Below are 27,511 nucleotides of genomic sequence, written 5' to 3'. Positions count from 1 at the left end.
CCTGGGGTTGTAGAGTGTTTGGACGCCTCCTCATGGGGGTGAGTGGCTCCCCTTAACCCCCGTGGTGGTTGCACCTGTCCAGAGTCCTGCAAACTCAGCACGTGGACCACACGGACTGAGGCCTGGGCTGGTCTTCCTGCAGTGACTTAATTCCACACTGACCCTGTGACAGAACCCCAGGCTCACAAAGGGAAGTGACTGGCCTGAGGTCACAGTAGTTGCAGGCAGGTCTGGGCTCCAACCCACTCTTTTTTTTTTTTTTTTTTTTGGCTGCGTTGGGTCTTCGTTGCTGTGTGCGGTCTTTCTCTAGTTGTGGAGAGTGGGGGCTACTCTTCATTGTGGTGCGCGGGCTTCTCATTGTCGTGGCTTCTCTTGTTGTGGAGCACGGGCTCTAGACACGCGAGCTTCAGTAGTTGTGGCGCACGAGCTCAGTAGTTGTGGTGCACAGGCTTAGTTGCTCCGCGGCATGTGGGATCTTCCTGGACCAGGGATGGAACCTGTGTCCCCTGCATTGGCAGGCGAATTCTTAACCACTGCACCACCAGGTAAGTCCCTCCAACCCACTCTTAATCACCTTTGCAGAAAAGACTACCCTCACCTCAGGAGAGGGCTGGCCTCTGTCCTGGGCTCCTGGATGGTTGGAATGTCCTGCCTGAGAAGAGTATCTTTGTTTACCTGCAGCCTTGGGCCATGCGAGGTGGTCTACACCAACAATGACCTGTGGTGGAGTCCTTGGGCTGCACGGCATCAGCTCAACCTCTGGAGGGGCTGGAGCCTGAGGTCGGTCATGCAGGCGGCCAGCTGTCACCGGCCCCAGTAAGAGCTCTGGATGCCAAGGCTCAGGTGAGCTTCCCTGTTGCCATACCCGCGCACTGTGTCCCACACCAGTGTCAGGAAAGTAATGCTGCCTGTGACTCTGCAGGGAGAGGACAATGGAAGCTCCACATCTGGAACTTTCCCTGGATTCCGCCCCATGCAGCCTTTTGGCTGATTTGAATCTATGTCTGTTCCCTGTAACACATTGTAACCATGGTATATCAGCTTTCAAGGTGAGTTCTGTGTGTCCATGTAGCAAATTATTGAACTTAAGAGTGATCTTGGGGAGCCTGAAACCTGTGAGTGGTGTCAGAGGTGAGGGCAGTCTTGGGGACCCTGAACTGCACACCATCTCACCGGCATTTCTCAGCTCAGGAACTTTTACACATGAAACTAAAAGTGTTCCCCAAACTTATCCAGATGGGCCAGAGTCGAGACCCCAGTGCTGTCCTCACCGCCACTCCTGATTTTCCTCTGCCCCCGGGCAAGTCCGACTCCTGGGCCTCCACCTCCAGCCTCTCTGTGCACGGAGTGGACTTTGGTGGACTAAACTTCCAGACTCGTTGTCCAGGAGTGCCCCCTGCCCCTCAGGGAGCCTCTGGGCTGCCTGGCACCTGCCAGCCACGTCCTGGTGCGCAGGCATCTTCCTCCAGAGGAGATAGTCACACTCTTGTGTCCCCTTACCCGGCAGGTGGACTGTATTGTCACCAGCATGCATTTTCCTGTCCCTTCACAGCTCTGCGTATCACAGCATAGCCTTCACTGATTGACTGGCGGGAGAGGCATGGTTTGTTTGCATTTGGCACCCATGAGCCTTTCTCAGGCTCTCCTGGTTGGATTGCCCACTCATGTCCAATGGCCTCTGATGTGTAGGAGATCCTTAAGCCAAAGTTGCTGATCTTCCTTCACGCATAAATATGGTGTCCAGGCATTGCTTTTTTATTGGAAAATGTCAGATTATACACAGTACACCAAATTCTAGGTGGTCTAAAATATTTTCCAAATAATAGAAAATTTGAAGAGAACTAAGCATCAGATTTTTGGTAGCTGTAAGGAGAAATAATAGAAAGATTTAAATACATAAAATATAAAGACTTCAAACTAAAAAAAAAAAAATCCAAAGTAAGTATGAATGCTGCTGACAAGTCAGAGGTGGGAGATAATGGCTGAGAATGGTGTTACCAGGGTGAGGGGGACCCCAAAGGTCATTCCAGCCTCTGACGCGACTTCCAAAAAGGGCAGACTGCCCTTAGGTCCCAGCAGGTCATGTGCTACTCCTGCTCCTTGGAGAGGCAAGTGGCAAAAATGCATGTTCCAGGCTCCTTCCCAGGGAGAGGGGCGCACTGCAGCTTGCCACTCAGGTCAGTGCAGCTGAGAGCAAGAAAAGGCAGAATGACAGAGTAAGTGCACTTCATTTGGCAAGGTGGGAAAACAAACTATACATTTTGGAACGATTTCCCCCAAAACCCTAACTTACTTGGAGGATTTAGCAATCAGAATGATTTGCACTGTGTAACTCAAGTTGTCCTGTGATAGAGGGTCTTTCCAAATAAACATCTCTGTACATTGAAATTACCTGACCTCTTATTTTCATCTTGACTACAAAATGACCATTTCTTTTTTTTTTTCCAAGAGCATTAGTTTTTTTTTCTTTTTTAAAAAATCAATATATATTTTTAATTGAAATATAGTTGATTAACAACGTTGTGTTAATTTCTGCTGTGCAGCAAAGTGATTCAGTTATACATATATATACTCTTTTTTAAAATATTCTTTTCCATTATGGTTTATCATATGATATTGAATATAATTCTCTGTGCTATACAGTAGATCCTTGTTGTTTATCCATTAAACATTAACAATATATATAAAAGCTTCCATCTGCTAACCTCAACCTCCCACTCCATCCCTCCCCAACCCCCTCCCCCTTGGCAACCGATAGTCTGTTCTCTATGTCCAAGATTCTGTTTCAAAAATAGGTTCATTTGTGTCATATTTTAGATTCCACACATAAGTGATATCATATGGTATTTGTCTTTTTCTTTATGACTTACTTCACTTAGTATGATAATCTCTAGTTGCATCCATTGCTGCTGCTAATGGCATTATTTTGTTCTTTTTTATGGCAGAGTAGTATTCCATTGTATAAATAGACCCCATCTTTATCCATTCATCTGTCAATGGACATTTAGGTTGCTTCCATGTTTTGGCTATTGTGAATAGTGCTGCTATGAGCATAGGGGTACATGTATCTTTTTGGATTAGAGTTTTGTCTGTATATATTCCCAGGAGTAGGATTGCTGGATCATATGATAATTCTATGTTTAATTTTCTGAGGAATCTCCATACTGTTCTCCATAGTGGTTGTACCAGTTTACATTCCCACCAACAGTGTAGGAGGGTTCCCTTTTCTCCACACCCTCTCCAGTATTTGTTATTTGTAGACTTTTTAATGATGGCCATTCTGACTGGTGTGAGGTGGTACCTCATTGTAGTTTTGATTTGCATTTCTCTAATAATTGGCGATGTTGTGCATTTTTTCACGTGGCTGTTGGCCATCTGTATTTCCTCTTTGAAGAAGTGTCTGTTTAGGTTTTCTGCCCACTTTTTAACTGGGTTATTTGTTTTGTTGTTGTTGAGTTGTTTGAGCTGTTTGTACATTTTAGAAATTAAGCCCTTGTCAGTTGATTGTTTGTAAACATTTTCTCCCACTCTGTATGTTGTCTTTTTGTTTTGCTTATGGTTTCCTTTGCTGTGCAAAAGTTTGTAAGTTTGATTAGGTCCCATTTGTTTATTTTTGTTTTTATTTCTATTTCCTTGGGAGACTGCCTCAGGTACGATTTGTCAGGGAATGTTTTGCCTATGTTCTCTTCCACGAGTTTTATGGTGTCATGTCTTATGTTTAAGACTTTAAGCCATTTTGAGTTTATTTTTGTTTATGGTGAGAGTGTTCTAACTTCAATGATATATGTGCATCCAACTTTCCCAACACCACTTGCTGAAGAGAGTTTTTTTTACCACTGTATATTCTTGCCTCCTTTGTCAAAGATTAATTGACCATGGGTGTGTGGGCCTATTTCTGGGATATTCTGTTCCATTGACTCATTTGTTGGTTTTTTGTGCCAATACCACAGTTTTGATTACTGTAGCTTTGTACTGAGTTGGCCAAAAAGTTCAGGTTTTTCCGTAAGATGTTACAGAAAAACCCGAACGAACTTTTTGGCCAATCCAATAGTATTGTCTCAAATCTGGGACGGTTATGCTTCCTGCTTTGTTTTTTTTAATAAATTAATTTATTAATTTATTTTTGGCTGCATTGGGTCTTCGTTGCTGGAACTTGTGTCCCCTGCATTGGCAGACGGATTCTTAACCACTGCGCCACCAGGGAAGTCCCCTGCTTTGTTCTTTTTCCTCAGGATTTCTTTGGCAATTCTGGGTATTTTATGGTTCCATATGAATTTTAGGATTATCAGTTCTAGAAGTTTTTGTGTGGAGTCTTTAGGATCTTCTATATATTCAGTTGGTGAAAAAGTGCCTTTGGCTTTTAAGTAAAAATAAAAGACACATTTTTCATTTTCACCAAGAACTTTATTGAACAACGTATTCACTCTTTTGTTCTACCTTCTGCCATTTTTCAGGCAACTTCGTAATTCCATCTTCCCAAAACTTTTTTTTAAAATAAATTTATTTAATTTATTTACCTTTGGCTGTGTTGGGTCTTTGTTGCTGCACGCGGGCTTTCTCTAGTTGCGGCGAGCAGGGGCTACTCTTTGTTGTGGTGCGCAGTCTTCTCATTGTGGTGGCTTCTCTTGTTGCAGAGCACGGGCTCTAGGCGTGTGGGCTTCAGTAGTTGTGGCATGCAGGCTCAGTAGTGGCTCCCGGGCTCTAGAGCGCAGGCTCACTAGTTGTGGCGCACAGGCCTAGTTGCTCCATGGCATGCGGGATCTTCCCGGACCAGGGCTTGAACCGTGTCCCCTGCATTGGCAGGCGGATTCTTCAACCACTGCACCACCAGGGAAGCTCCCCCAAAACTTTTTGAGCAAAGAACTGTTCCAGGTGCCTTTTACAGTGTTCCAGGGAGTTGAAATTGTTTCCATTAAGAGAATTTTGTAAAAACCTAAATAAATGGAAATCCAAAGGTGCAATGTCTGGTGAATATGGTGGATGAATCAGAACTTCCCAGCCAAGCTGTAATAGTTTTTGCCTGGTCATCAAAGAAATATGTGGTCTCGCGTTATCCTGATGGAAGATTATGCGTTTTCTGTTGACTAATTCCAGACGCTTTTCGATGAGTGCTGCTTTCATTTGGTCTAATGGGGATCAGTACTTGTTGGAATTAATCGTTTGGTTTTCCAGAAGGAGCTCATAATAGAGGACCCCCTTCCAATCCATATACACAACATCACCTTCTTTGGATGAAGACTGGCCTTTGGTGTGATTGGTGATGGTTCATTTCTCTTGCCCCATGATCTCTTCCATTTCACATTATTGTACAGTATCCACTTTTCAATCACCCATCACAATTTGTTTTAAAAATGGAACATTTTCATTATGTTTAAGTGGAGAAGCGCATGGGAAACACGGTCAAGAAGGTTTTCTCCGCTTAACTTATGTGGAACGCAAACATCAAAGTGATGAACATAACCAAGCTGGTTCAAGTGATTTTCAGCGCTTGATTTGGATATTTTGAGTATGTTGGCTATCTCCTGTGTGGTATAATGTTGATTGTTCTCAGTTAATGTTCTCTGTTTGATCGCTATCAACTTCAACTGGTCTACCCAACCATGGAGCATCGTCCAGTGAGAAATCTCCAGTACAAGACTTCGCAAACCACTTTTTTTTTAAAAAAATATTTATTTATTTATTTATTTATTTTTGACTGTCTTGGGTCTTTGTTTCTGTGTTGCAGGCTTTCTCTAGTTGTGGCGAGCGGGGGCCACTCTTCATCGCGGTGCGCGGGCCTCTCACTGTCGCAGCCTCTCTTGTTGCGGAGCACAGGCTCCAGACGCGCAGGCTCAGTCGTTGTGGCTCACGGGCTTTGTTGCTCCGCGGCATGTGGGATCTTCCCAGACCAGGGCTCGAACCCGTGTCCCCTGCATTGGCAGGCAGATTCTCAACCACTGCACCACCAGGGAAGCCCGCAAACCACTTTTGACACGTTCAGTCCATCACAGCACCTTCTCCATACACTGCACAAATCTTTTTTGCATTTAGGTTGCGTTTTTGCCTTTTTTGAAATAATAAAGCATAATATGCTGAAAATGTTGCTCTTTTTCTTCCATCTTTGATATTAAAATGGCTACACAGAAATTCAAGACTTTTGATACAAGTCTTTTTTTAAATGCACACTGATATGACAGCTGTCACATACAGTCTAACAAAATTGTTTTTAATGAAGTTAAAACTTCATTAAAAGTTCATTTAAGATGGCTACTGAGCCATCTTAAAGAAAGAGCTGAATGAACATTTTGGCCCACCCAATAGTATTCACATCATCTGCAAATAATGGCAACTTTACCTCTTCCCTTCCAATTTGGATGCCTTTTCTTTCTTTTTCTTGTCTGATTGCTGTGGCGAGGACTTCCAGTACTATGTTGAATAGAGGTGGTGAGAGTGGGCAGCCTTGTCTTGGAACATGACTGTTTCTTACTCTAACTTCCACATGATTAGGAATTGTGTCCTGAGGAGTAGTGGTAGGCTTAGCTCTGAGTAGCACTGGGAGTCAGATGCCAGTCATGGACTGAGTCAAAAAGTTTGGTATCTTTCCTGTGATCTCAGTTCCTCTCTCATGTTACACCTGAGTGATGTAAGCTCCTCTCAGCAGTGTCTGCAGAGAGGGGCAAACAAGCTTTCACCTGCATCAGTGATGATTGCTATGGACGTAAGGATCAACACTCTAGGACTTCCCTGGTGGCGCAGTGGTTAAGAATCCACCTGCCAATGCAGCGGACATGGGTTCGAGCCCTGGTCCGGGAAGATCCCACATGCTGTGGAGCAACGAAGCCCGTGTGCCACAACTACTGAGCCTGTGCTGTAGAGCCCAAGAGCTACAGCTACTGAGCCCATGTGCCACAACTACTGAAGTCTGTGCACCTGGTGCCTGTGCTCTGCAATGAGAAGCCACTGCAATGAGAAGCCCATGCACCACAACTAGAGAAGAGCACACGTGCAGCAACGAAGACCCAACACAGCCAAAAAAAAAAAAAAAAAAAAAGAAAAAGAAAAGGATCAACACTCTGGTCCTTAATTTTTCCTGAGAAGCTGGTATGTTCTCAATAGAGAGAAAAAAACTTTTACAAATTATGAATAAACTAGATATTAATCACAGTATACGACAATGAATGCTAGACTCTCTTGGAACTAGGAGTAAAAAATGAAAGAAAACCCTCATAGGAATAGAAAGAAAGAGTAAACAAAAAGCTATTTGAGAATTTTGTTTTAAAAGTATGTGCCAAAGAAAGAACTGTCTTTTTAGTAACACTATTTTTGGGAAACACCATAGTGTATAAAGAGGCACCCATGTGGTGTAGCAGCTGTGAGGTCTGGGCTCTGAGTGCGAAGAGGCCTCCTAAGCCTACATGGGCCCAGAAGCCCAAGACATCCCATGATTTCCGTGCACAGGTTTTGAGGAAAAGATCCATTCTTGAGTTGAATCTTCACTAATAAGTAAGTTAGGACATCCCTTCTGATCTTGAAAAGTTAAAGGACTAGATAAAGGGTTTTCTAAATTACATCATTTCTCACTAATTAATCTTTAGAGTCCCGCCCCTGCCCCACCACCCGGTTTTCATACAAAACAAGTGGTTCCACACACACAGGATTTTCAGCCATAATACATTATGACACTTGGTGACAATCTTTTTTATATCATTTTATCCACACAGCATTGTAGTGCTTAACAGAATACTGAAAATATAGTCCAACATTCTAATTTTAAGTGCAATAATCAGAACAGTCATTGAATTTAGGAAAGGCATATAACGTTCTAAGAAAAAAACCTTTATTTGGAATGTGAGGAAGTTTTACTGTGACAGTAATCCTTATGCTGTAACTTCCTTTACTTCCTCACTTCTAATAAACTAATGTTAAATAATGAATTTTAACTGTCTTCACCAAAATTCTCTACAATTGTGTAATTACTCTGCAATGTAACCTCAAGAAGTTGAGAGAAACAAATGAGGCATCCTCTGAAGTTCTTCCAGAGCCATGTCAGTGCTTCCCTTGAGTTTCTCAGTGACACTTGGTGATGCTGACGGGCACCTCCCTTGGACTGGAGGCTTCCTGGGGCTGGGTGCCCAAGTTCCCGAGTGCAGCTTCGTGTGCGGCCAAGGTCACAGCTTCCTGTGTACCTTCTGGTGCTGGATCAGGTGGCCGTGCTGGTTAAAGGCGCGACCACACTCCCCACATTCATAGGGCCTCTCACCTGTGTGGATGCGTTGGTGCTGCACGAGCACTGAGTACTGGCTGAAGGCCTTGCCACAGCGGCTACACTCGTAGGGCCTCTCGCCTGTGTGGGTCCTCAGGTGCACGATCAGCGTGGCCTTCAGGCTGAAGGCCTTGTCGCACTGTGCACAGCGGAATGGCCTCTCGCCCGTGTGGACCCGCTGGTGCTGGACCAGGGACCTGCGGGCACTGAAGGCGTGGCCACACTCGCCGCACACGTAAGGCTTTTCGCCAGTGTGGACCCGCTGGTGTTGGGTCAGGTGGGAGTGCTGCACGAAGGCCTTGCCGCATGCGTAACAGCCATAGGGCTTCTCCTCGGTGTGGATGCGTTCGTGGTTCAGGAGGGTGGAGCGGTGCCGGAAGGCCTTGCCACACTCGCTGCACTCATAGGGCTTCTCGCCCGTGTGCACGCTGTGGTGCTGGATGAGGACGGAGCGGTCGCTGAAGGCGCGGCCACACTCACCACAGGCGTAGGGCTTCTCCCCGGTGTGCACCCGCTGGTGCTGGAGCAGCGTCCTCTTCACGCTGAAGGCACGGCCACACTCTGCGCACGCGTGCGGCTTCTCCCCGGTGTGCACCCGCCGGTGGCTGCGCAGCACAGTGCTGTGGTTGAAGGCCTTCCCGCACACGCCGCACACGTAGGGCCTCTCCCCGGTGTGGATGCGCTGGTGCTGGAGGAGGTGGGAGAGCTGCGTGAAGGCCTTGCGACACTCGAGACACTCGTGTGGCTTCTCCCCCGTGTGTATCTTGTGATGCTGAGCAAGATCTGAGCTCACTCGAAAGGCCTTTCCACATTCGTGACACGCGTAGGGCTTCTCGCCCGTGTGGATCCTCCTGTGCTTGCTGAGGACCGAGCTCTGGCTGAAGGCCTTGCCGCACACGCCACACACGTAGGGCCTCTCCCCAGTGTGGGTCCTCTGGTGCTGGAGGAGGTGGGAGCTCCGCCCAAAGCACTTCCCACACTCCACGCACCGGTAGGGTCTCTCCCCGCCAGGAACGGATGGTCGCTGAGCAACAGGCATGCCCTGACTCAAGGCCCGGCCTTCAGGGGGGCCAGCGTGGCTGGGACTCAGACAGAAGCTCTCCTCGGGTTCGTAGCTTCCCTGATCGCTCCACTCGGCAGGTGTTTTCCTCAGAATCATCGATATTTCCTCTGAAGTGAGCGGTCTCAGACTCAAGTCTCTGTTCTGGTCCTGCTCCTTGTTTTCACATCCTGAAACAACAAAACCAAAGTGAGTGTGTTAACCCACTTGAAACTGCAGAGCAATTGCCACCCTGAAGGCGCTTCACTGGAGCAGGGAGGACCCTGAATGCCCACGGCTGAGAAGCCACCAGCAGGTGACACAAAAGGTGCCCAGGCCGACAGTGTGGCTGGACAGAAGGGCCGGCTCCAGTCCGAGGGCCCCTGTGAGGGGCACACGAGGTCAGAGCCCACTGCCACCCCAGCCTCGCCCTCCCTGGAGTATCCAGAGGCCATCGGAGGTGGGATCGAGGCAGGACCACACCTATGACCGTGGGGGGTGGGAAGGGGGCTGCTAGGGAGATGCGTGAGCGCTGCGTGCGTGTCCAGCAGACTGCTCCCTGGGGGACAAGACAGGCCTTTCAGGCGTCAGTGAGGATGGCAGAGAACGCCAGGGGATGTTTCTACAGTCAGGTCAGGGGCTCTGTAGGCTGAGTGGGCGGAGCAAGGGGTGCCAAGGACATTTTTTTAAATCTCGGAGACAGAGCCACTGAGTTGACGTCACCAGGGGACAGGACTGTCTCGGAGGATGGCCTGCTCAGAGTCATGTTCATCAAGGACACTCAGCAGGTGAAGTTGGCCTGCGGCAGGGCTGTGACAGCACAAGACATGGGACAGGATGGAACCAGTCCTCCCACGACCCTCCCAGTGCCCATCTCAGCACCCACTGTGCTGCTGCCTCTAGCTTCCCAAAGGCATCGCTGGGGACAGTGCTAAAAACGGTGGTCGCGGGCTTCCCTGGTGGCGCAGTGGTTGAGAATCTGCCTGCCAATGCGGGGGACACGGGTTTGAGCCCTGGTCTGGGAAGACCCCACATACTGCGAAGCAGCTGGGCCCGTGAGCCACATCTACTGAGCCTGCGCGTCTGGAGCCTGTGCTCCGCAACAAGAGAGGCCGCGATAGTGAGAGGCCCGCGCACTGCAATGAAGAGTGGCCCCTGCTCGCCACAACTAGAGAAAGCACTCGCACAGAAACGAAGACCCAACACAGCCATAAATAAATAAATAAAATTTAAAAGGACTACTTAAAAAAAAAAAAAACAAAAAAAACCAAAAAAGGCGGTTGCTGAGGGACATGCCGGAGTGAGAAGCCCTGGGGGCCGAGGAAGATCCGAGGAGGGAACTCTCACTCCCTCGCCACACAAGGACACTCCTGCGGCCTCTGACAGGTGCCAGGGCCGGCAGCCCTTGGGGAAAGCAGACTGACAAATGCTATCCCAGAAACACCAGGAGATCACGAGCTAGAATGGCACCAACGTGCGTGCCCGTGGTGCCTGCCTCTCCCTCCCCTCCTCCGGGCCTTCTCAGCTCAGGGGACCTGCATTCTGCTTCACGGTGAAGACACAGAAGCCCCTCCCTGCCTGAATCTGGTGGTTAAAGGTCTTTCTGGAGTTTCTGATTAGGAAGCATACTGAATGGCAACCAGGCACGTTGTCACCGAACTGTGCTTTTTCTGTAGTAAGAATATTTTCAAGTCCCATCAGCTTTTCTTTTCTTTCTTTTTTGGTGGTAACAGCATTATTGAGATATAAGCTTTACTTTTTAATTCATTCAGAACTTGGTTTGAGAAGACAGGTGCTGTGCAACGGGCTCCCTCAAACCCCAACCAGGACCCTTGGAAAATAATGGGCTCGGAACCCAAGCAGTCCCTCCACCAAGCAAGGGAGCTTCTAAGATAGACTTTGACTGAAGTGTTTGGAAAGAGATTTGTGCCAACAGGGTCAACATGTGCTTGATTTGACCTGTGATGTCTTGTGACATCCAGGAAATGGTTACCTTGGAGGGACTTAGACATACCAAATGCTAATACTTCTTGCAAAAGGATGGAGGCAGGGGCTTCCCTGGTGGCGCAGTGGTTGAGAATCCGCCTGCCAATGCAGGGGACACGGGTTCCAGCCCTGGTCCGGGAAGATCCCACATGCCGCGGAGCAACTAAGCCCGTACGCCACAACTACTGAAGCCCGTGTGCCTAGACCCTGTGCTCCACAACAAGAGAAGCCACCGCAACGAGAAGCCCGCGCACCGCAACGAAGAGTAGCCCCGGCTCACCGCAACTAGAGAAAGCCCGTGGGCAGCAACGAAGACCCAACACAGTCAAAAATAAACATAAATAAATTTATTTTAAAAAACCCCAAAAAACATTAAAAAAAAAAAAAAAAAAAAGGATGGAGGCAGCCCGACTGCAGCAAACCCTCAGCAGAGGGTCATCTCGCAAGAGGCAGGAGCAGGGCTGGGAAGACTTACCCAGGGTTCCTTAAAGAAGTCACACTGAGGGAGAGGGGCCCCCACAGTGGTGTAGAGGCTGGGGTCCCACCCCGAGCTTCAGCTGCCCCCGACACGGGGACATCCTGGCTTCCCCACCCACACTGCTCTCCAGGGCTCAGGTGGGTGTTCTGCCTGCAGCCAGACCTCTTCATCTGGAGGGCCCACCAGCACATCCATGTCAAAAGTTCAAAACGGAACTTGGCTCCTCCCTCCTGCAGCTGGGGGCCTTCAGGACCCACGTCTCTCTTCTGATTCCCTTTTTTTTTTTTTTTGGCTGCACCATGTGCCATGTGGGATCTTAGTTCCCTGGCCAGGGATCAAACCTGCATCCACTGCATTGGAAGCACGGAGTCTTAACCACTGGACCACCAGGGAAGTCCCTCTTCTGTTCTTCTCTTCCTCTTCCAACCCCAGTGTCCAAGCCCTTGTTCCTGTTGCCAAACAGTCACCGCCCTCTGCTTCCAAGCACTGCCTCTTCATCGGAGGCAGTGACGGCTCCTCCCCGGGACCCTCAGAAGAACACAATCTCAATTTGGCAAAGTCTCGTGACTGCACTGACCAATCCAGCTGTGATTCCCATGTTCTTCTACCATTAATGTCGTTATTATATTATTTAAGACAACACGTATTATTATGTCATTTTGTTAACGGCCTTCCCCCAGGGGCTAGAAACCTGGAAAGAGCATCTCTTCCATCCCGACAGCAAGAAAAAGCTAGACAATCTACAAAATCTTAACTTTTCTGAATCCATCACAGAACTAATGTCACAGTAATAACCAACTGACCCGAAATCTAGGGAAAGACAGGTGCGTGGGATGGCCCATGGCTGAAGGGAGGGGTGAGAGGAAGATGGAAGGCAGGGCCACCACACAAGCGGCTCAGAGACTCCAGCTAAAACATTAACAAATTGACAAAGAGCCCCTGGGAGCATGGACACAAGGGCGCATCTCTATGGACCTCCCCTGGGGGTAGTACCACAGGGAGGCTCCCTTGGGGGTTCAGGTCTGAAAGAGGGGGGAGCCTTCTCTACGGAACAAAAGTGTGAGTCACTGGGGGAGGGTAAGCAAACTTGACACTCTGGGGACAGATGAAAATCATGGCTGGGGGAAGGGAAGACTATCCTGTGCTTGGGGGGTGGGGGTGGGGAAGGGGCCGGAAACGACCCTGGGCCCAGACAGTTAGAACCTCCTTCAGCTGGGGGAGGGCTGAGCCCAAGGACGGACCAGGACAGCAGGGGTTGTTCCATCCCCGCTTCCCCAAGTCTAACAAGCGCTGAGCAACAAGCCACAGCAGGCTGTTGCGGGTGGAGCAAGCCTCTGCGGTACAGAAGCACACGGGAGACTGAGCGCCCCCGCCCTGCACAAGGAAGTGCCTGTGGAACCTGAATCTGGTGGCGCCCTGAAGGCAACTATGGGCACAAAAGAACCCAGCCCAGCTCCTGACTGAACTGACTCTGCCTTCCTCACTAACAGTTGAGCAGGAGAGGCTGTGTTTCCAGACAGACAGTTTACCTCTTTCGCTGTCCCATGAGTGATGGCTGACATTCAATAAAAAAGTAAGAGATACCAAAAAAGAAAAGGGTGTGTGAGTGCGCGCACATGCGTGCACACACACACACACACACTAAGCGGCAATACGCCAGGCTCAGAGGTGACCCGTGTGTTGGAACAACCTGCACCATCAGACACAAGACACAGCGACAGAGGTAAAGGATGCCTTTGATGTGCTCGTCAGTAGACTCAACTCAGTTGAGGAAACGACCAGGGAGCTTGCAAATAGGTCAACAGAAATTATTCAAACTGAACCACAAAGAGGAAAATGAACAGTAAACAATAAAAACAACACTGAACAGAGCTGTGGGTCAATACTGAACAGACCAACTTGCACGTCGTTAGAATCCCAGGAGAAGACAGAGGACAAGGAAGTAAAACATCTGAAAGGATAATGGCTGGGATTTTTCCAACAATAACAGATGATATCAAAACACAGATCCAAGATCAGAGAAACACAAACATGTTTCCTATTCAAACTCCTAAAAACCAAAGAGAAGGAGAAAATCTTAGAGGCAGCTACAGGGAAAAAAACCACAGAGAACACAGAGGAACCAATGTAAGAAATACAGCAGACTCGTCATCAGAAACCTTCATCACGTCAGAAGACAATGCACGGACATCCTTCAAGTGCTGAGAGGAAAACACTTGTCAATTTACAACTCTGTGCCCAGCAAAAAATACCTTCCAAAAAAAAAGATAATTTTTTGAAAAGAAAAAACCCAATGGAGAGAGTTCCCAACCATGAAATCCACATTACTGTTAAAGGATCTTCATGGGGAAAAAATATACCTGACAGAAACTTGGAATTGCACAAAGAAATGACGGTTTTTGGAAATGGTTAAAATGAAGGTAAATATAAAAGACTATGAAAAAGTTTTCTAAGTCACTCTAAAAGACAACCGTCTAAAGCAAAAACAGTAGTTGCATATTGTGGGTTTACAACATATATAAAACTTAGGACAGTATCATAAAATTGGGAAAGAAGGAACAGGGAAGTTGTTAAGGACTGAAAATTTGTGTTCTCCCAAATTCGTATTCTGAAGCCCTAACCCCCAGTGTGATGGTATTTGGAGGTGGGGCCTTTGGAAAGTGCTTAGGGCTAGTTGAGGTCATCAGGGCAGGCCGCAGTGATGAGAATAGTGTCCTTATGTCTCCGCAGGCACAGAGAGTCAAGTGAACACACAGCAAGAACGTGGCCGCCTGCACAGTGGATAAGACTCCACGTTCCCAATGCAGGGGGCCTGGGTTCAATCCCTGGTCAGGGAACTAGATCCCACATGCATGCCACAACTAAGAGTTCACATGTCACAACTAAGGAGCCCATGTGCTGCAACTAAGGAGCTGGCAAGCTGCAACCAAGGAGCTGGCAAGCCACAACTAAGACCTGTTGCAAATAAATAAATAAATATTGAAAGAAAGGGAAGGAAGGAAGGAAGGAAGGAAGGAAAGGAAGGAAGGAAGGAAAGAAAGGAAGGAAGGAAGGAAAGAAGGAAAGAGAGAAGGAAAGAGAGCGAGAGAGAAAGAAAGAAAGGAAGGAAGGGAAGGGAAGGAAGGAAAAAAAGAAAGAAAAGAAAAGGAAGGAAGGGAGGGAGGGAGGGAGGGAGGGAGGAAGGAAGGAAGGAAGACAAAGTGGCTGCTTACAAGTCAGGAAGAGAGCAGAGCCCTCGCCAGAAACCAAATCAGCCGGTACCTTGATTTTGGACTTCCAGCCTCTAGAACTGTGAGAAGTAAATTTCTGATGTTTAAGGACCCGATCAGTGGCATTTTGTTATGGCAGCCTGAGCCGGCCAATACAACAGCATGCTTTGTGTGCACCACTATGGAGCAGTCAGTAGTGCAGGGAAGCAGTGGTTACCCTGGACCAGCCACTATACACCCTGTTGTTTGTTCCCTCTTCTTTTTCTTCTTTCTAAAAAGTTAGGTATTTTTCATGATTCTATCTTATCTCCTTTGCTGTCTTCTCAGCTATAACTCTGGGCTATTTTAGTGGTTGTCTCAGGGTTCACAGCATGAGTCTTCAGTCTGTCAGTCTGCCTTTGGCCCCTGCTTCTCTCCATGTGATGTGTCTTTTTCTCTGGCTGCCTTTAAAATGTTCTCTTTGTCACCAGTTGTCAACATTTAATCATGATGTGGTTTAGTGTAATTTTATTCATGTTTCTTATGCATAGGGTCCCTTGAGCTTCTTAGATTTCTGAGTTTATAGTTTTCATCAAATTTGGAAAAACTTCAACTGTCAATTCTTCAAATATTTTTCCTGCTTTGTTCCCATCAATGATATATATCAGGCTATTTCAGGTTCTCCCACAGCTCACCGACATTCTTCAATCTTTTTTAGCCTTTGTCCTGTTTCCTTTTCAAAAGTTTCCATGCCTTTGTTTTCAAGTTCACTAATCTTTTCTTCTGCAATGTTTAATCTGCCACTAATTTTACCCAGTGAATTTTTCATCTCATCGTTGTTTTCATCTTTAGAAATTAGATTTGGGTTTTAAAAAAATTAATCTTCCATGTCTCTACCTAATACACTATTTCCTGTAGCTCCCTGAACATATGGAATTTATTCTGTTTTAATATCCTTATCTCCCAATTCTATCATCCCTGTCATTTCTGGTCAGTTTCACTTGACTGGTTTTTCTTCTAATCATGGTTGTATTTTCTTGCTTCTTTGTATCTCTGGTAATTTTTCATTAGATGCTGGACATCATGGATTTCCCCTTGCTTGGTGCTGGATACTTCCGTATTTTTATAAACATTATTGAGCTTTGTTCTAATACGTGGCTATGTTACTTGGAAATTGTATGGTTCTTGCCTTTCAACTCTGTTCAGTCTGACCAGAGCAGTGTTTAAGGTTATTCCCCCCAACCCCCATTAGCGAGGCAAGACCCTACTCAGTACTCTACCTGATGATGCCTTGTGAGTTACAAGGTTTTCCACTCTTGCTGGTGGGAAGCGACAGTGTTCCCAGCCTTGTGTGAGCACTGGGAACTGTATTTATTAGCTTACAGTTCTGTAGGCCACAATTCTGCATGGTGGGGATGGGTTCTCTGCTCAGGGTATCACAAGGCTGAGATAAAGTGTCAGCCGGTCTGAAATCTTGTGTGAAAGCTCAGGGGATAAATCCACTTCTCAGCTCTTTTTTATTGTTGGCAACATTTGGCTCCTTGGAGCTGCAGGGCCGAGGTGACCGTTTCCTTGCTGGATGCCGCCTGGGAGTCACTCTCTGCTCCTACCTCCTACCTGCATCTTTAAGGCAGCAATGATGCATCATATCCATCTCCTGCTTTAAAACATTTTTTTTTAAATTAATACATTTATTTTTGGCCACACAGAGCAGCTTGTGGGATCTTAGTTCCCTGACCAGGGATTGAACCTGGGCCAAGGCAGTGAAAGTGCTGAGTCCTAACCATTGGCCTGCCAGGGAATTCCCTCCTCCTGCTTTGAATTTGACTTGTCTCTGAGCTCTAGACCCAGATTTGGAGCATTCTCTGTTCCTTAAAGGCAACAGTGCCATTTAACATAACCTAATCATAAAACACATAACCACAGTCCTGGGGATTACGCAGGGCACGTATACCAGGGATCAGAGGGCAGGGATCCTGGTGGTTATCTTAGTTGGCTTGGTATCCTAACAAAATATCCTAGACTGGGGGGCTTAAACAACAGGAGGCTGGGAAGCCCAAGATCAAGGTGCCAGCAAGGTAGATTTCATCCTGAGGCCTCTTCTGTTGGCTTGTAGGTGGCCGCCACCTTCTCATCTGGCCTCTCCTTTGGTTCTCTTCTATTAGAACCTGTTCAAGTTTTGTGCCCATTTTTCTTATTGGGTGTTTCTTCATATTTTATTCTCTTCAGAGCAATTTATTTATTAAGTGTGCACTGTACTGATAAATGGCAACAGTATTCCATAGGTTCTTCATTTAAATATCTGAATTCACTGTCATCTGTTTAATAAGATTTTTACATGTTCTTAAAAACTTGTACTATGTTTTTTTTTAAGCGGAAAACAAGTTTTAGTTCCTTTTTTTTGACTTATAAGCCTCATCATCACAGAGTAAAGCTGGTAGGTCAAAGAAATAATTACTCATTTGCGTGGAAAAGTATCACTTCTAATGTTTGAAGCTTCCTGAATGGGTGGCTTCTGGCCTGATGCCAGACTAACAAGACAAGAAAGATGACTTTAACGGTGAAGAATAAATTAACATTTCAGGAGGTAACTCCCTCCATTACCCATGGCACAAACACAGCGCACAACAGACCCAGGCTGCCAGGAATGCGGGGATGGGCTGCCTCTTGCCCCACACTCTCAGGATGGCAGCTTCATCGTTGTTTCAAGTGTACAGTAGCAACAAGACAAATAAAGGGGAAAAAGCAAGTCCACTGAAACCAATTTTTTAATTAACCGCCCCCGCCCCCCGCCGGCATTCTGTAGAGATTGTGTGTGTTGTGTAATGAAAACACATGTTCTACATCAGAGCAGCCTGGGAATCTCCTCGTGTTCTCGTGAACACGAGCACAAACACGTCAGGGATTGTACTGGATCAAAAAGAAGATGAGACACACACTTACCCCAGGGACAGGACGTGCTGTCTTGCTGCACACAAGCTGTCTTGTGGTCACACGTGAAGTTGTCTGCAAAAGGAACAGAGAGTTGAAGGGACAACAAAACCAACGCCTCTCCCAAGAGTGGAAAATCCTCTCACTTCCTGTTACAAGACGAAAGTGCAATTCATTGGGTTAGAGACAGCAGGGCCGGGCAGGTGCACACGCTTCTCCCTTTGAGGAGCCGCCGGGCGAGGCTGAGGCACATGGTGGGGGCCCGGGCTGCAGCAGGCAGCTCCTGCTCTGTGCACACCCCTCATCTCTCAGACCCCGTCCTCTGGGGCCTGTGGATGGGGGGCAGAGTGAGCGGGTGCTTCTGTGCGAAAGCTTCTCTCTCCAGCCCGCCATGCTCTTGGAGAACGGCGGTCTCTTTGGCATCAGATCTGAAGGGCACTCGTCTAAAACCTCCATCAGGTGAAACCACAGCTGGTCCACCAGGGACCCAGGTCTGGTTGGGGGCAGCTGTTTTCTTGCCCCCTGCAGCTGCAGTCAAAGATATGCTCAACATGATGCTGTGCCTTTTCTACATTCCCTGGAAAATCGCATTCCTCCGGGTCCAGCGAAGTCACTGCTCCTCTGAGGATACCTGATTCTGCAGGTCAGTAAGAGGCGGGCTGTCCGTAACACCTGGTGCCCCTCCACACAGCACCCAGAGACCCTGGAGTGGAGCAGCCATGGGATTGGTGCCGTGCTGTCCTCACAGCCAGAGGGGCCGCGTCCTGCAGGGCAGGCTGGCTGAGGTTCCCTGAGACTCCTGTCCTCGTCCTTCGCTGGATGTCGCCCACCCCCACCCCGCCCTAAAGCAACTGCTGGCCACTGCCCTCAGGACTGGACGCCTCTGCCGGCACCCCCCCTTCTACACTTTCCTCCATAAACGTCTGGTACTTCGTCTGCTAGGTTAACTACTGGATACCTCACCTCTCTGATGCTGCGGTAAATGCTACCTTTAAGAATATCACATCTTTAAAGAATTTTTTTCTCTCTTGCTGTTGTACCTATATGAGATGGTGGATGTGACCTAAACTTACTGTGGTTATTATTTCACAATATATTTAAGTCAAATCATTATGTTCTACACCTTAAACTTGTAATGTTATGTCAATTATATCTCAGTAAAACTGGAAAAAAAAATCATACCTTTGGTGCTGATACATAGAAATAAAACTGATTTTGTACCTAGCAAACTCTCTTGTGAATTCTAATCAATCTTACAAGAGAAAACCATATGATTTTCAGTGATTTCTTTCCAGTTCTATAGCTTCAACTTCGTTGTTGTGTTTCGTCTGTCTTGCCTTATTTTGGGTGGGACGCCCGGACAGCGCCACGTGGCTGTGGATGGTGGGCTCCTCATCGCAAACAGCTCCAGCCCCACTACCTACCAGGTTAAGAAACTTCCCTTCTACACTTAGGGTGCCTCCTCCTTCCCTAAACCAATCAGGTATCCCTCAAACACTGGATGTCCCATCAGAACGGGGACCTGGCAGGGGCCCGGTCCCCATGGGTGCTCTCCCCACTCTGCCTGCGCCCAACCCACCACCAGGCTGCACTTGCCTCTGTGCTCACTCCCTGCCCTGGGCCTCTGCCTGCTCGGCCCCGCCTGCCCGCAGGGTCCCTGCCAAATCAGACCCCAGGAGGAAGCCACTCCGGCCACCTCCCATCAGCACCCGCAGGTGCTCAGCCCTTGGTGCAGGAAGGTGGCTCCCCACTCACCTGAGCGGCCAATGCCCAGGCCCCTGTGCCCCTCATTTCCCTGTTTGTCCAGGACCCACGGCTCCTCTCCTCGCTCCAGCTGCGAGATCACCTCGGGCTTGGATCCTGGAATTCCTGCTCACGGGGAGGGAAAGGCCTTTTGTCTACACAGCATCCGTGAGCACCCTAACCCGCCCTGGGCCGAGCACACAGACAGACGAGGCCTGCAGAGGGGCCTTACCCACGGAGACCACGTTCCCATAGGTTTCCATCATCACATGTCGGTAGAGGCCCCGCTGAGCAGGGCCCAGGCGGTCCCACTCCTCCTGGGAGAGGAGCACGGCTACGTCCTCGAAGGTCACCTTGGCCTGGAATGACAGGGGCTGCTGCAGGTCGACTGAGTGTCTCCGTCCGAGACGAGGTGGGTGCAAGCAGCATGGGGGTGTGGGGATACGCCCAGGGATGCGGGGGCAGTGACAGGAGGGGCCACAGCATTCAGGAGGCAGTGATGTTCAGGCTGCCACCAGGAGCCCCAGGCGTGGGCCGACTGTGAGCAAGGCAGGGGTGCTGCGCAGGCCTCGGGGCAACTCACCTGGGGCACCGCCGGTGGCGGTAGGAGCCTGGCCGCTGCCATCACCTGGTCCCTGGGGTCTCTGAGGAAGATGGAAATCGGAGGAGCCTGTGGGACTGAGGAAGAGCAGGGAGCACATGACAGGCCCAGCCGGGCCCCCCGTGAACTCTGACTCCAGTCCCAGAGCCGCACAGATGGACCCCGAGCTCTCGGGCCCAGGAAGGTCCCACCTGAGACACCTGGGGACGCCGTGCGCCCCTAGGGCAGTGGGCCGTCTGCCCAGCTCACCTGGCACGGCCTGCAGTGCGCGCACAGGCCCGGGTGAGCGCGTCCTCACAGGAGCCAAGCTGTCATCCAGGGAGGCACCGGGCCTGGCTGCCTCCAGAGATGCTGGGCGTGGACAGTCCTGCCAGGGCCGCGCTCCTGTGGGGACCCCATGCCAGGCCCTGCATGCCTGGCTTGACCACAGCCCTCCTGTGGGCCCACCGATGCCCTGGCCGCGCCTGGTCCTGCCCCGGTGGCGGCTCCAGCGGGGGTCGGGTTCTGGTGGGAGTCCAGAGTGACCCAGGGATTTGGTTTCAGCACCTGACAGGGAGGCCCGAGGGTGGGCAGGTTCTGGGGAAATGCCAGGCCAAGTAAGCTATCTGTCACACCCCAACTGCCAGACAGAAGGGGGGACCAAGAGCTCTCCTGGCAGGGCGATGGGGCTGACATCATCTGGAGGCCGAGGCGGGTCCGCAACAGGGACACAGAAGCCCAGCAGGCAGATTGCTCGGGGAAAAGCGACGCAAGAATGAGGTCAAGCCCTCAGGCAGGCACCTCACCAAGCAGGACGCTTCGCCTCATGCTGTGGGCCTCTGGGGGAGCAAGTCAGGGAGCCACCACCTCACGCTCTTGGTAAAGCGTCCCGTGGATGAGTACGTTTACACACACAACTTTCAGGAAAATACACACTGAACTCGTGACCGCGGCCGCCTCTGGGGAGCAGGAGCCGTGGCGGAGAGAGAGGATGGCCCTCACTGCCCACCCCTCCGTCCACCAGAAAGGCCCATTCCCCCAAAACGTGTGCGCGCACGCGTGTCTGTGCGTGTAAAGGCAACACGACTGTAATTAGAATTCCAACCGGAGTCTTCGATTAGAATTCAAGGAGTGAATAAAAGTACCCCAGAATTCACCCGAAAACGGATACCGACCTTTGTTAACGGCACAGCTCTGGTCCTCTGGGAACCCAGCAGAGGTGGACAGTCATTTGCACTACGGGCTGACCATACCTGGGCCAGGACCCAATAATGAGCACCCACAGGCGCCCCATTCACAGCCTCCCCAGTGGGTGCTGGTGGCCGGCCACGAGGCCTTGGGCCAGGCCAGCTCCTGCCCGAGCCCGTGTCTGTGACCTGAGCTGCTTCCCGCTGCACAGGCCTGAATGTCCAGTGGAGCCCAGGGGCTCCCTTTGGTGTGCTGAACTGGTGACCTCCTTCCCCCCACCGGGCATCTCCACGTGGGTGTCCTCTAGCACCTCAGACAATTAACATCAAACACCGACCCCGCCCTCCACCCGGTTCTGCCCCAGCTGATCTGGCAGCTGCATATGATCCAGAACCTGGGCCCGCGGCAGCACCGTCCTGTCCTGCCCCCCCATGGGAACGCAGTGACTGTTCTCGGCTCCAAGGCCACCCCCACCCTGCCCCCACACCGTTCCTGAGGCTGCCCAGCCCTGCCCGGGCCTCGCCTTGGCTGGGGTGGCTCCCGCCCCTCGGCTGGTGCTTGGCCATGTCACCCTCTCGCTGAGGCCCCTCCTGAGCCCCCTTGGGGTCCTCTGCCTCATCGCTCTCACACCCCCCTTCCTGTCCCAGCAGAGCAGCCAGTGGCTCAATGTTTGCTGAAAAAGTGTATGAAATTACAGGAGCAATGAGACCACACTCCACCCTCACAACAGCAACAAGTGCCCGGGGAACATCTGCTGCCAGCAGCAATGGGGAAGCGGAGTTTCCCGTACGCTCTTTCTCAGGTGAGAAAGTCACCTGGTATATTTAGGTGCAGCAGATACACCCTTAGGCAGTGCACGCCCTCCCGGGAGGGAGGTGAAACCAGGAGGGGAGGGGGCAGAGCACAATCCTTAAAGAATAACACAGACGTCAGATATGACAAAAACTGGTTAGAACCAACTACGCCCAAGATGGTGGAAGACTCGCCCCCCAGAGCCTCATTATATGCTCATTGTAATACATCAGCTAAATGACACACCCACAGGCCCCACAGTTCCGAGGCCCCTGCCCTTCCCCTGAAAAAGCTGGAATAATCCTCCTACTTGTTAGCCTATGAAATTACCCAGCCCATAAAAAGTAACCACCCCATATTCCCGTATTTCAGGGCCACTCTCGCCTTTTGAGACGGACCACATTCTAAGGAATGTGTACCTCTCTAAATAATTCCACTTCTCACCTATCACTTAGCCTCTTACTATGAATTCCTTCTGCGCTGAGACATAGAGCAGGGGTCCCCAACCCCCAGGCCGCGGACAGGTACCGGACCGGGCCGCAGCGCAGGAGGTGAGTGGCGGGCAAGCGAAGCTTCACCTGCTGCTCCCCATCGCCTGCATGACCGCCTGAACCATCCCCCCCTACCCCGTCCGTGGAAAAACTGTCTTCCACGAAACCGGTCCCTGGGGCCAAAAAGGTTGGGGACCGCTGACATACAGAACCTGAGCTTCAGTAAGTCCTGAGCCTAGGTGTGTGGTTTCAATTAAAAGACAGTGAGTTCGAGTCTCGGCCCACGAGTTCGAATCCCATGTGAGTCATGGGGTTTCAGAAGCAGGCTCCAGGATGGTGCTGCTGCCAAAGCCACAGTCCTTCCACACACCAGTCCGGCACCTGCTAAGACCAAGATTCAGGCTGCGCCCGGTGGCCAGACGGGTCAGCAAAAGCACGGGATACGGCGTGTGTCCACGATGCTCCTGTTTCACAAACAATGACCTCAGGGGCGCGACGGGGTGTGAGCCCTTGTCCACACCGGTAAGACAGAGAGACACACCTCCTCTCAGGTGAGAGCGCTTGACTAAGCGGCAGTCACCCGAGGGGATTAACTCAAACCCAGCGGCCAACAGGCCTGAGGCACGGAGGGGTGGAGAGGGAGAAGGCGACAAGATTCCCACCTGCGGTGAGTCCCAGAGAAGCACGAAAGCAAAAGACCTCTGCCTAGGATGACCTCTGCAAACTGCCAAAGGGAAAAAGCGTATCGTGAAGTATGCCTGTTGCTCTGCTCTGAAGGCCTGTGTCCCCCAAATGTATATGTATGTGTTGAAATCCTAATGCCCAATGTGAGAGTGTTATGAGGTGGGGCCTTTGGGAGTGCTTCGGTCATGAAGGTGGAGTCCCCCTGATAAGAGACCTCACAGAGCTCCCTTGCCCCTTCCTCCACGTGAGGACACAGAAGTCTGCAGCCAGGAAGAGGGCCTCACCCGCCCCTGCTGGCCCCCTGACCTCGGACATCCGGCCTCTGCACTGTGAGAAATCAATGTCTGTTGTTTTACAGGCTGCCCAGTGTGTGGTGCTTTGCTATAGCAACCCAAATGGAATAAGACACTTACATCCTGATAAAAAATAAAGAAAACAAATTTAAAAACTGGTACTAACTAGTTTTTCATTTTTCTTTACTTGCACTTTGGTAGATAAGGTCTGGGTCTCCTGGAACGAGTCTGTGCCAGATGCAAAGACGTGCAAAAAACACTGCAGGCCGCTAACCGACACCACAGGGAGGACAAGAGAGCCACCTGGGCACTGAACCTGGCTTTTACCAGGCCACCCCCACCTCGATGCCCGGAGCTCCAGGCATCAAGAAGGGCGAACAGGTGGGCAGGACAAGTCCTGTTTAGATTGTCCCCAGAGCCGAAATCACCACCACCAAGGGTCAGAACTGGCTCTGAGGAGCTGCCTAAGGAGGCCATGCCGCCCCCAACACAGCGGCAAGTACAAAAAGCACCCGCCCCAGGGGTGCCCGCAACAGTGACCCACCCACCCACGGGTCACTGTCATTCTTCAGATGCAGGAATTTCGTTTTTTGCAACTCCCACCAGGGAATAACCCAAACAAACCAGAACAGGCCAATATTCTCTGCAGCAGTGGTCACACTGCAGTGAGACTCTGCCGAGTGAGGTCTGGCTCGGGTGGTGACTAAGGGACTGCAGAGACGCAAAGAGCTCAGAACTTAACGTTTGTTATTATTTGGTTTTGTAAGCTAAGCTTTAGTAACTTATCGCTCTTGCTGGAACTGCTGATGATCTTGATGTAAAAGAGCCTTTCTTCCAAAGACCCCGCCCACAGTGACAGGCATGACAGGCACACTCCCAGTCCCTGGTCTGGGGTGGGAGGCTCCCAGAGTCTCCCCCCTCATCCTCACCGTCCTCACCCCCAGGTTTTCCTGCTGGAAGGCCTGCCCCCTCTTTCTTCATCTCCACGGAGCCCCACCCACCAGGGTGGAATCGCCTTCCAAAGAGGCACTTCTGAGCCACCCCGTAAGCCCAAAGCACAACCCTGCAACCTTCGGAAGTAAATGATCACAAACATGCATCCACGTGGACAGCCTTCCTACACCCCAGCAACACGGAGTCAGAAAATACACAGGGAAAAAGGTTCTATTCACAGATGGCAACAAGAAACAAGGTTAAAATAAACCTGAGAAATGTGATGCTAATTCTGCCCACTGTATCCACAAAGCCGTGGTGCCGAGAGCCAAGCTGGCCTGGACTAGAAGGGGGAGAGCAGGGCCACGTCGATAAACAAACGGATCCCGGGGAAGATGGTCCAGTAACCGGCACTTGGACAAGGGGTCTAAACTTAGATCTTTGCACAAGGCTCAACTTATCTCCCAGAAAGCTAAGCAAAAGCAGAGATTAAAAAAATACGACAAAAAACAAAAAAAAGACAGAAAAAAAATGAGATCATTTAATATCATATACTGAAAGCGTTCGGCTAATGAATGAATAAGAGATAAATTTAAAAATAACATCATAAAAAGAACTTGAATAAAGTCTGGGGGGCAGAGATCCACAGATCTGCTGCATGAAAATCAAAACCTTTGCACATCAAAGCACCATGAATCCCAGAAATGGGCCCAAGACTCGAGAACTTAACTCGTGACAAAGGTGGTTTTCCAAATCAATGGAGAAATGAATTATTCAGTAGGTTGTGTCAGAAATATCAGGATTTAGAGACAACACTGAAGCTGGATTCCCAACTTGCCCCACACCAACATGATTCCAGATGGAGCCAACATTTCACAAGTACCAGAGAAAAACAAGAGTTTATTTAAAAACTAATCTTGGAATAGGGAAAGCCCTTTAAAACACAGCACAAAGCCAAAAGCCTCGAGGGTAAATATCTGACCATTAAACACTCGAAATCTTCCATCTCAAAACGGAAGAAAACACCATAACCGGAGTCAAATGACAATTTGAGAAGACACGTAGGTTAAAGAACCGAGCTGATGAGAAAGGAAACGCCAAGGGCAGCGCACACCGAGGGCTCGGCTGAAAAGGCGGCACGCCGTCTCCCGCTGAAGCGCCCCGGCAAGCTTCCAGCAGGCAGACACCCGCGGACTCTGGGAAAGGCTGGTCGCGCTCACGAAAAAGGGCTTTTACAAAGTAACCGGGAAACGAGCCTCGATGGAAAATGGAGGCGGGAGGGGAACTCGGGAGGAAGCACTTTTCCCAGAGAGACGCCAAGGCCGCCGGGACGCTGAGTGCGACCCCCGCGGACAGCGGTCCCGCGACCCCGGCCCGCCCCCGGGCGCCGCGAGAAGCTGGAGCTCGCGGAGTCGAGGACCACCCGCTGGGCAGGGCTCGCCGTTCGCGGGAGCGGGGCGGGGAGGGCCCGGCGGAGGCGAGAGTGGGGCGGGGGCTCGGAGTGCGCCTGGAGAGGGCAGGGGGCGCGCGTGGGAAGCGCCCGGCCGCGTGGAGGGTCCCGGCCCCCCCGCCGCGCGGGCAGAGGCTCCCGGTGCTGCCCGCGCCCCGACTCACCGTCCCCGCCGCAGTCTCACGCGCAGATGCGACCGCCCGCACCTCACTCAGACAAAGGGGACACCCCGCCCCGTCTGCGCACCCGCCAATCCCGGAGCGCCCCGCCTCCCAGGGCCACGCCCACACCTCCCAGGCAACCACTCCTAGAGCGCGACACTTCCCAGTCCGCCGTGGGCCCCGCCTTCCCTGCCCGGCGCCTTTCTCCTGACTGATGCCTGTGACTCGCGCTCCGGAGCCACCGAGAGACACGGCCTCCATCGCGCCTAGAGAGGCCACGCCGCGTCCGGGCCTCCCAAGGCCGCACTTCCGGCGTGGCCCCCCAACTGCTGGCCCTGTAGGCCGTAGTGGCCGCCCCACCCCCACCCTGGCCGGTCCCCGCCGTGCTTCAGCCGGTGTCACCCCGCCGAGGCGGGGCCTGGCACGGGCTGGCGGTGGTCGTCATGTGTGGCGGCGACCGCCTCCCCATACCCCTGCGCTGGTGTTTGCGCACTTCGGGGCGGTGCGCGGTCCGGGGCTGGAGCGTCCGAGGAGGACGCTGTGGCCGACGTGGAGGACTAGCGCGGGCGGAAGGAAGAGGTGGTCATCGCTGCTTCCTACCGCACTCTCTGGCCCCCCAAGGGCGGGCTGGTGTCCTTCCAAGTGGCACGTTGGCTGGGCCTAGGGAAGAGCTCGGCAGGCTGGGAGGACTGGCCAGGCAGAGCCGGTGCCCCGACTGCGGGGCAGGAGAAGTGGTCTGGGGAGAGGCCCCAGGCTGGAAGTGGGGGAGGATGTGGCAGTAATTCTCTGGGTAGCAGGCACCGGCATCAGGGGCAGGATTCCCACTCCGCGGAGAGTGAGGTCACCTTCCCACGGGGAACTCGCTTAGCACGCACACCCCTGTGAGCAGAGTCCCCTCTGCCAAGGGACTGAAGCCAGGACCAAGGTCGTCCGATTTGGCTCTACTATTGCACCGTCCCAGGTGGTTTTGGCCAGTTGCCAGTGTTAACGTAATTAAACAAGGAGGCCATAAGGCTACAGTGGCTCTGCTGCCTTGGTAGCTACTTAAGGAGCCCCCAGCAAGGCTTTCCAAATAAGGTGACTGCTTAAGTTATGGCCAGTCAACTTCCTTGCTTTGCTTCTGCCTCTTTATAAAAACCTCTTCCCTAGCTCCTGTTGGTAGAGGGGCTCCTAACCTCTTTCGGTTTGGCGCTACCCGATTCTGTTCTATGTTTGCTCAAGTAAGCTCTTCAAAAATTTTAGTATGCTTCAGTTTACCTTTTAACAACAGAGAGTGAGCTCTATCCCAGCAATCAGTCCCAACTGATGCTTCGAGGACCTTCTCAGCACACC

The 27,511-nt window shown here is 50.8% G+C and overlaps 1 protein-coding gene across 8 annotated transcripts; it reads right to left on the bottom strand.

The window, feature by feature from the left end:
• Positions 1–1,844: 1,844 nt before the first annotated feature.
• On the bottom strand, positions 1,845–26,240 carry LOC132351813 (zinc finger protein 250-like). 8 transcript variants are annotated; one of them, XM_059901849.1, is made up of 8 exons: positions 21,363–26,173; positions 20,458–20,712; positions 20,191–20,285; positions 19,840–19,966; positions 19,620–19,733; positions 17,877–17,939; positions 8,240–9,472; positions 1,845–2,187 (listed from the first exon to the last, which is right to left on the bottom strand). In XM_059901849.1, exons 3-8 carry the CDS (start codon positions 20,230–20,232, stop codon positions 2,174–2,176), a joined length of 1,593 nt encoding a protein of 530 aa, XP_059757832.1. In that variant the 5' UTR covers positions 20,233–20,285; positions 20,458–20,712; positions 21,363–26,173; the 3' UTR covers positions 1,845–2,173. The 8 variants fall into 8 exon arrangements, with proteins under 8 accessions (XP_059757832.1, XP_059757826.1, XP_059757824.1 ...); XM_059901843.1 differs by lacking the exons at positions 1,845–2,187; positions 21,363–26,173 and adding an exon at positions 26,183–26,232 and having other exon boundaries at positions 7,795–9,472; XM_059901841.1 differs by lacking the exon at positions 1,845–2,187 and having other exon boundaries at positions 7,795–9,472; positions 21,363–26,172.
• Positions 26,241–27,511: the final 1,271 nt, after the last annotated feature.

This window comes from Balaenoptera ricei, chromosome 17 (genome assembly GCF_028023285.1).
Source record: "Balaenoptera ricei isolate mBalRic1 chromosome 17, mBalRic1.hap2, whole genome shotgun sequence".
NCBI lineage: Eukaryota > Metazoa > Chordata > Mammalia > Artiodactyla > Balaenopteridae > Balaenoptera > Balaenoptera ricei.
The sequence above is the reverse complement of the archived record's forward strand: the minus strand, read 5'-3'. Positions and strand labels throughout refer to the sequence as shown.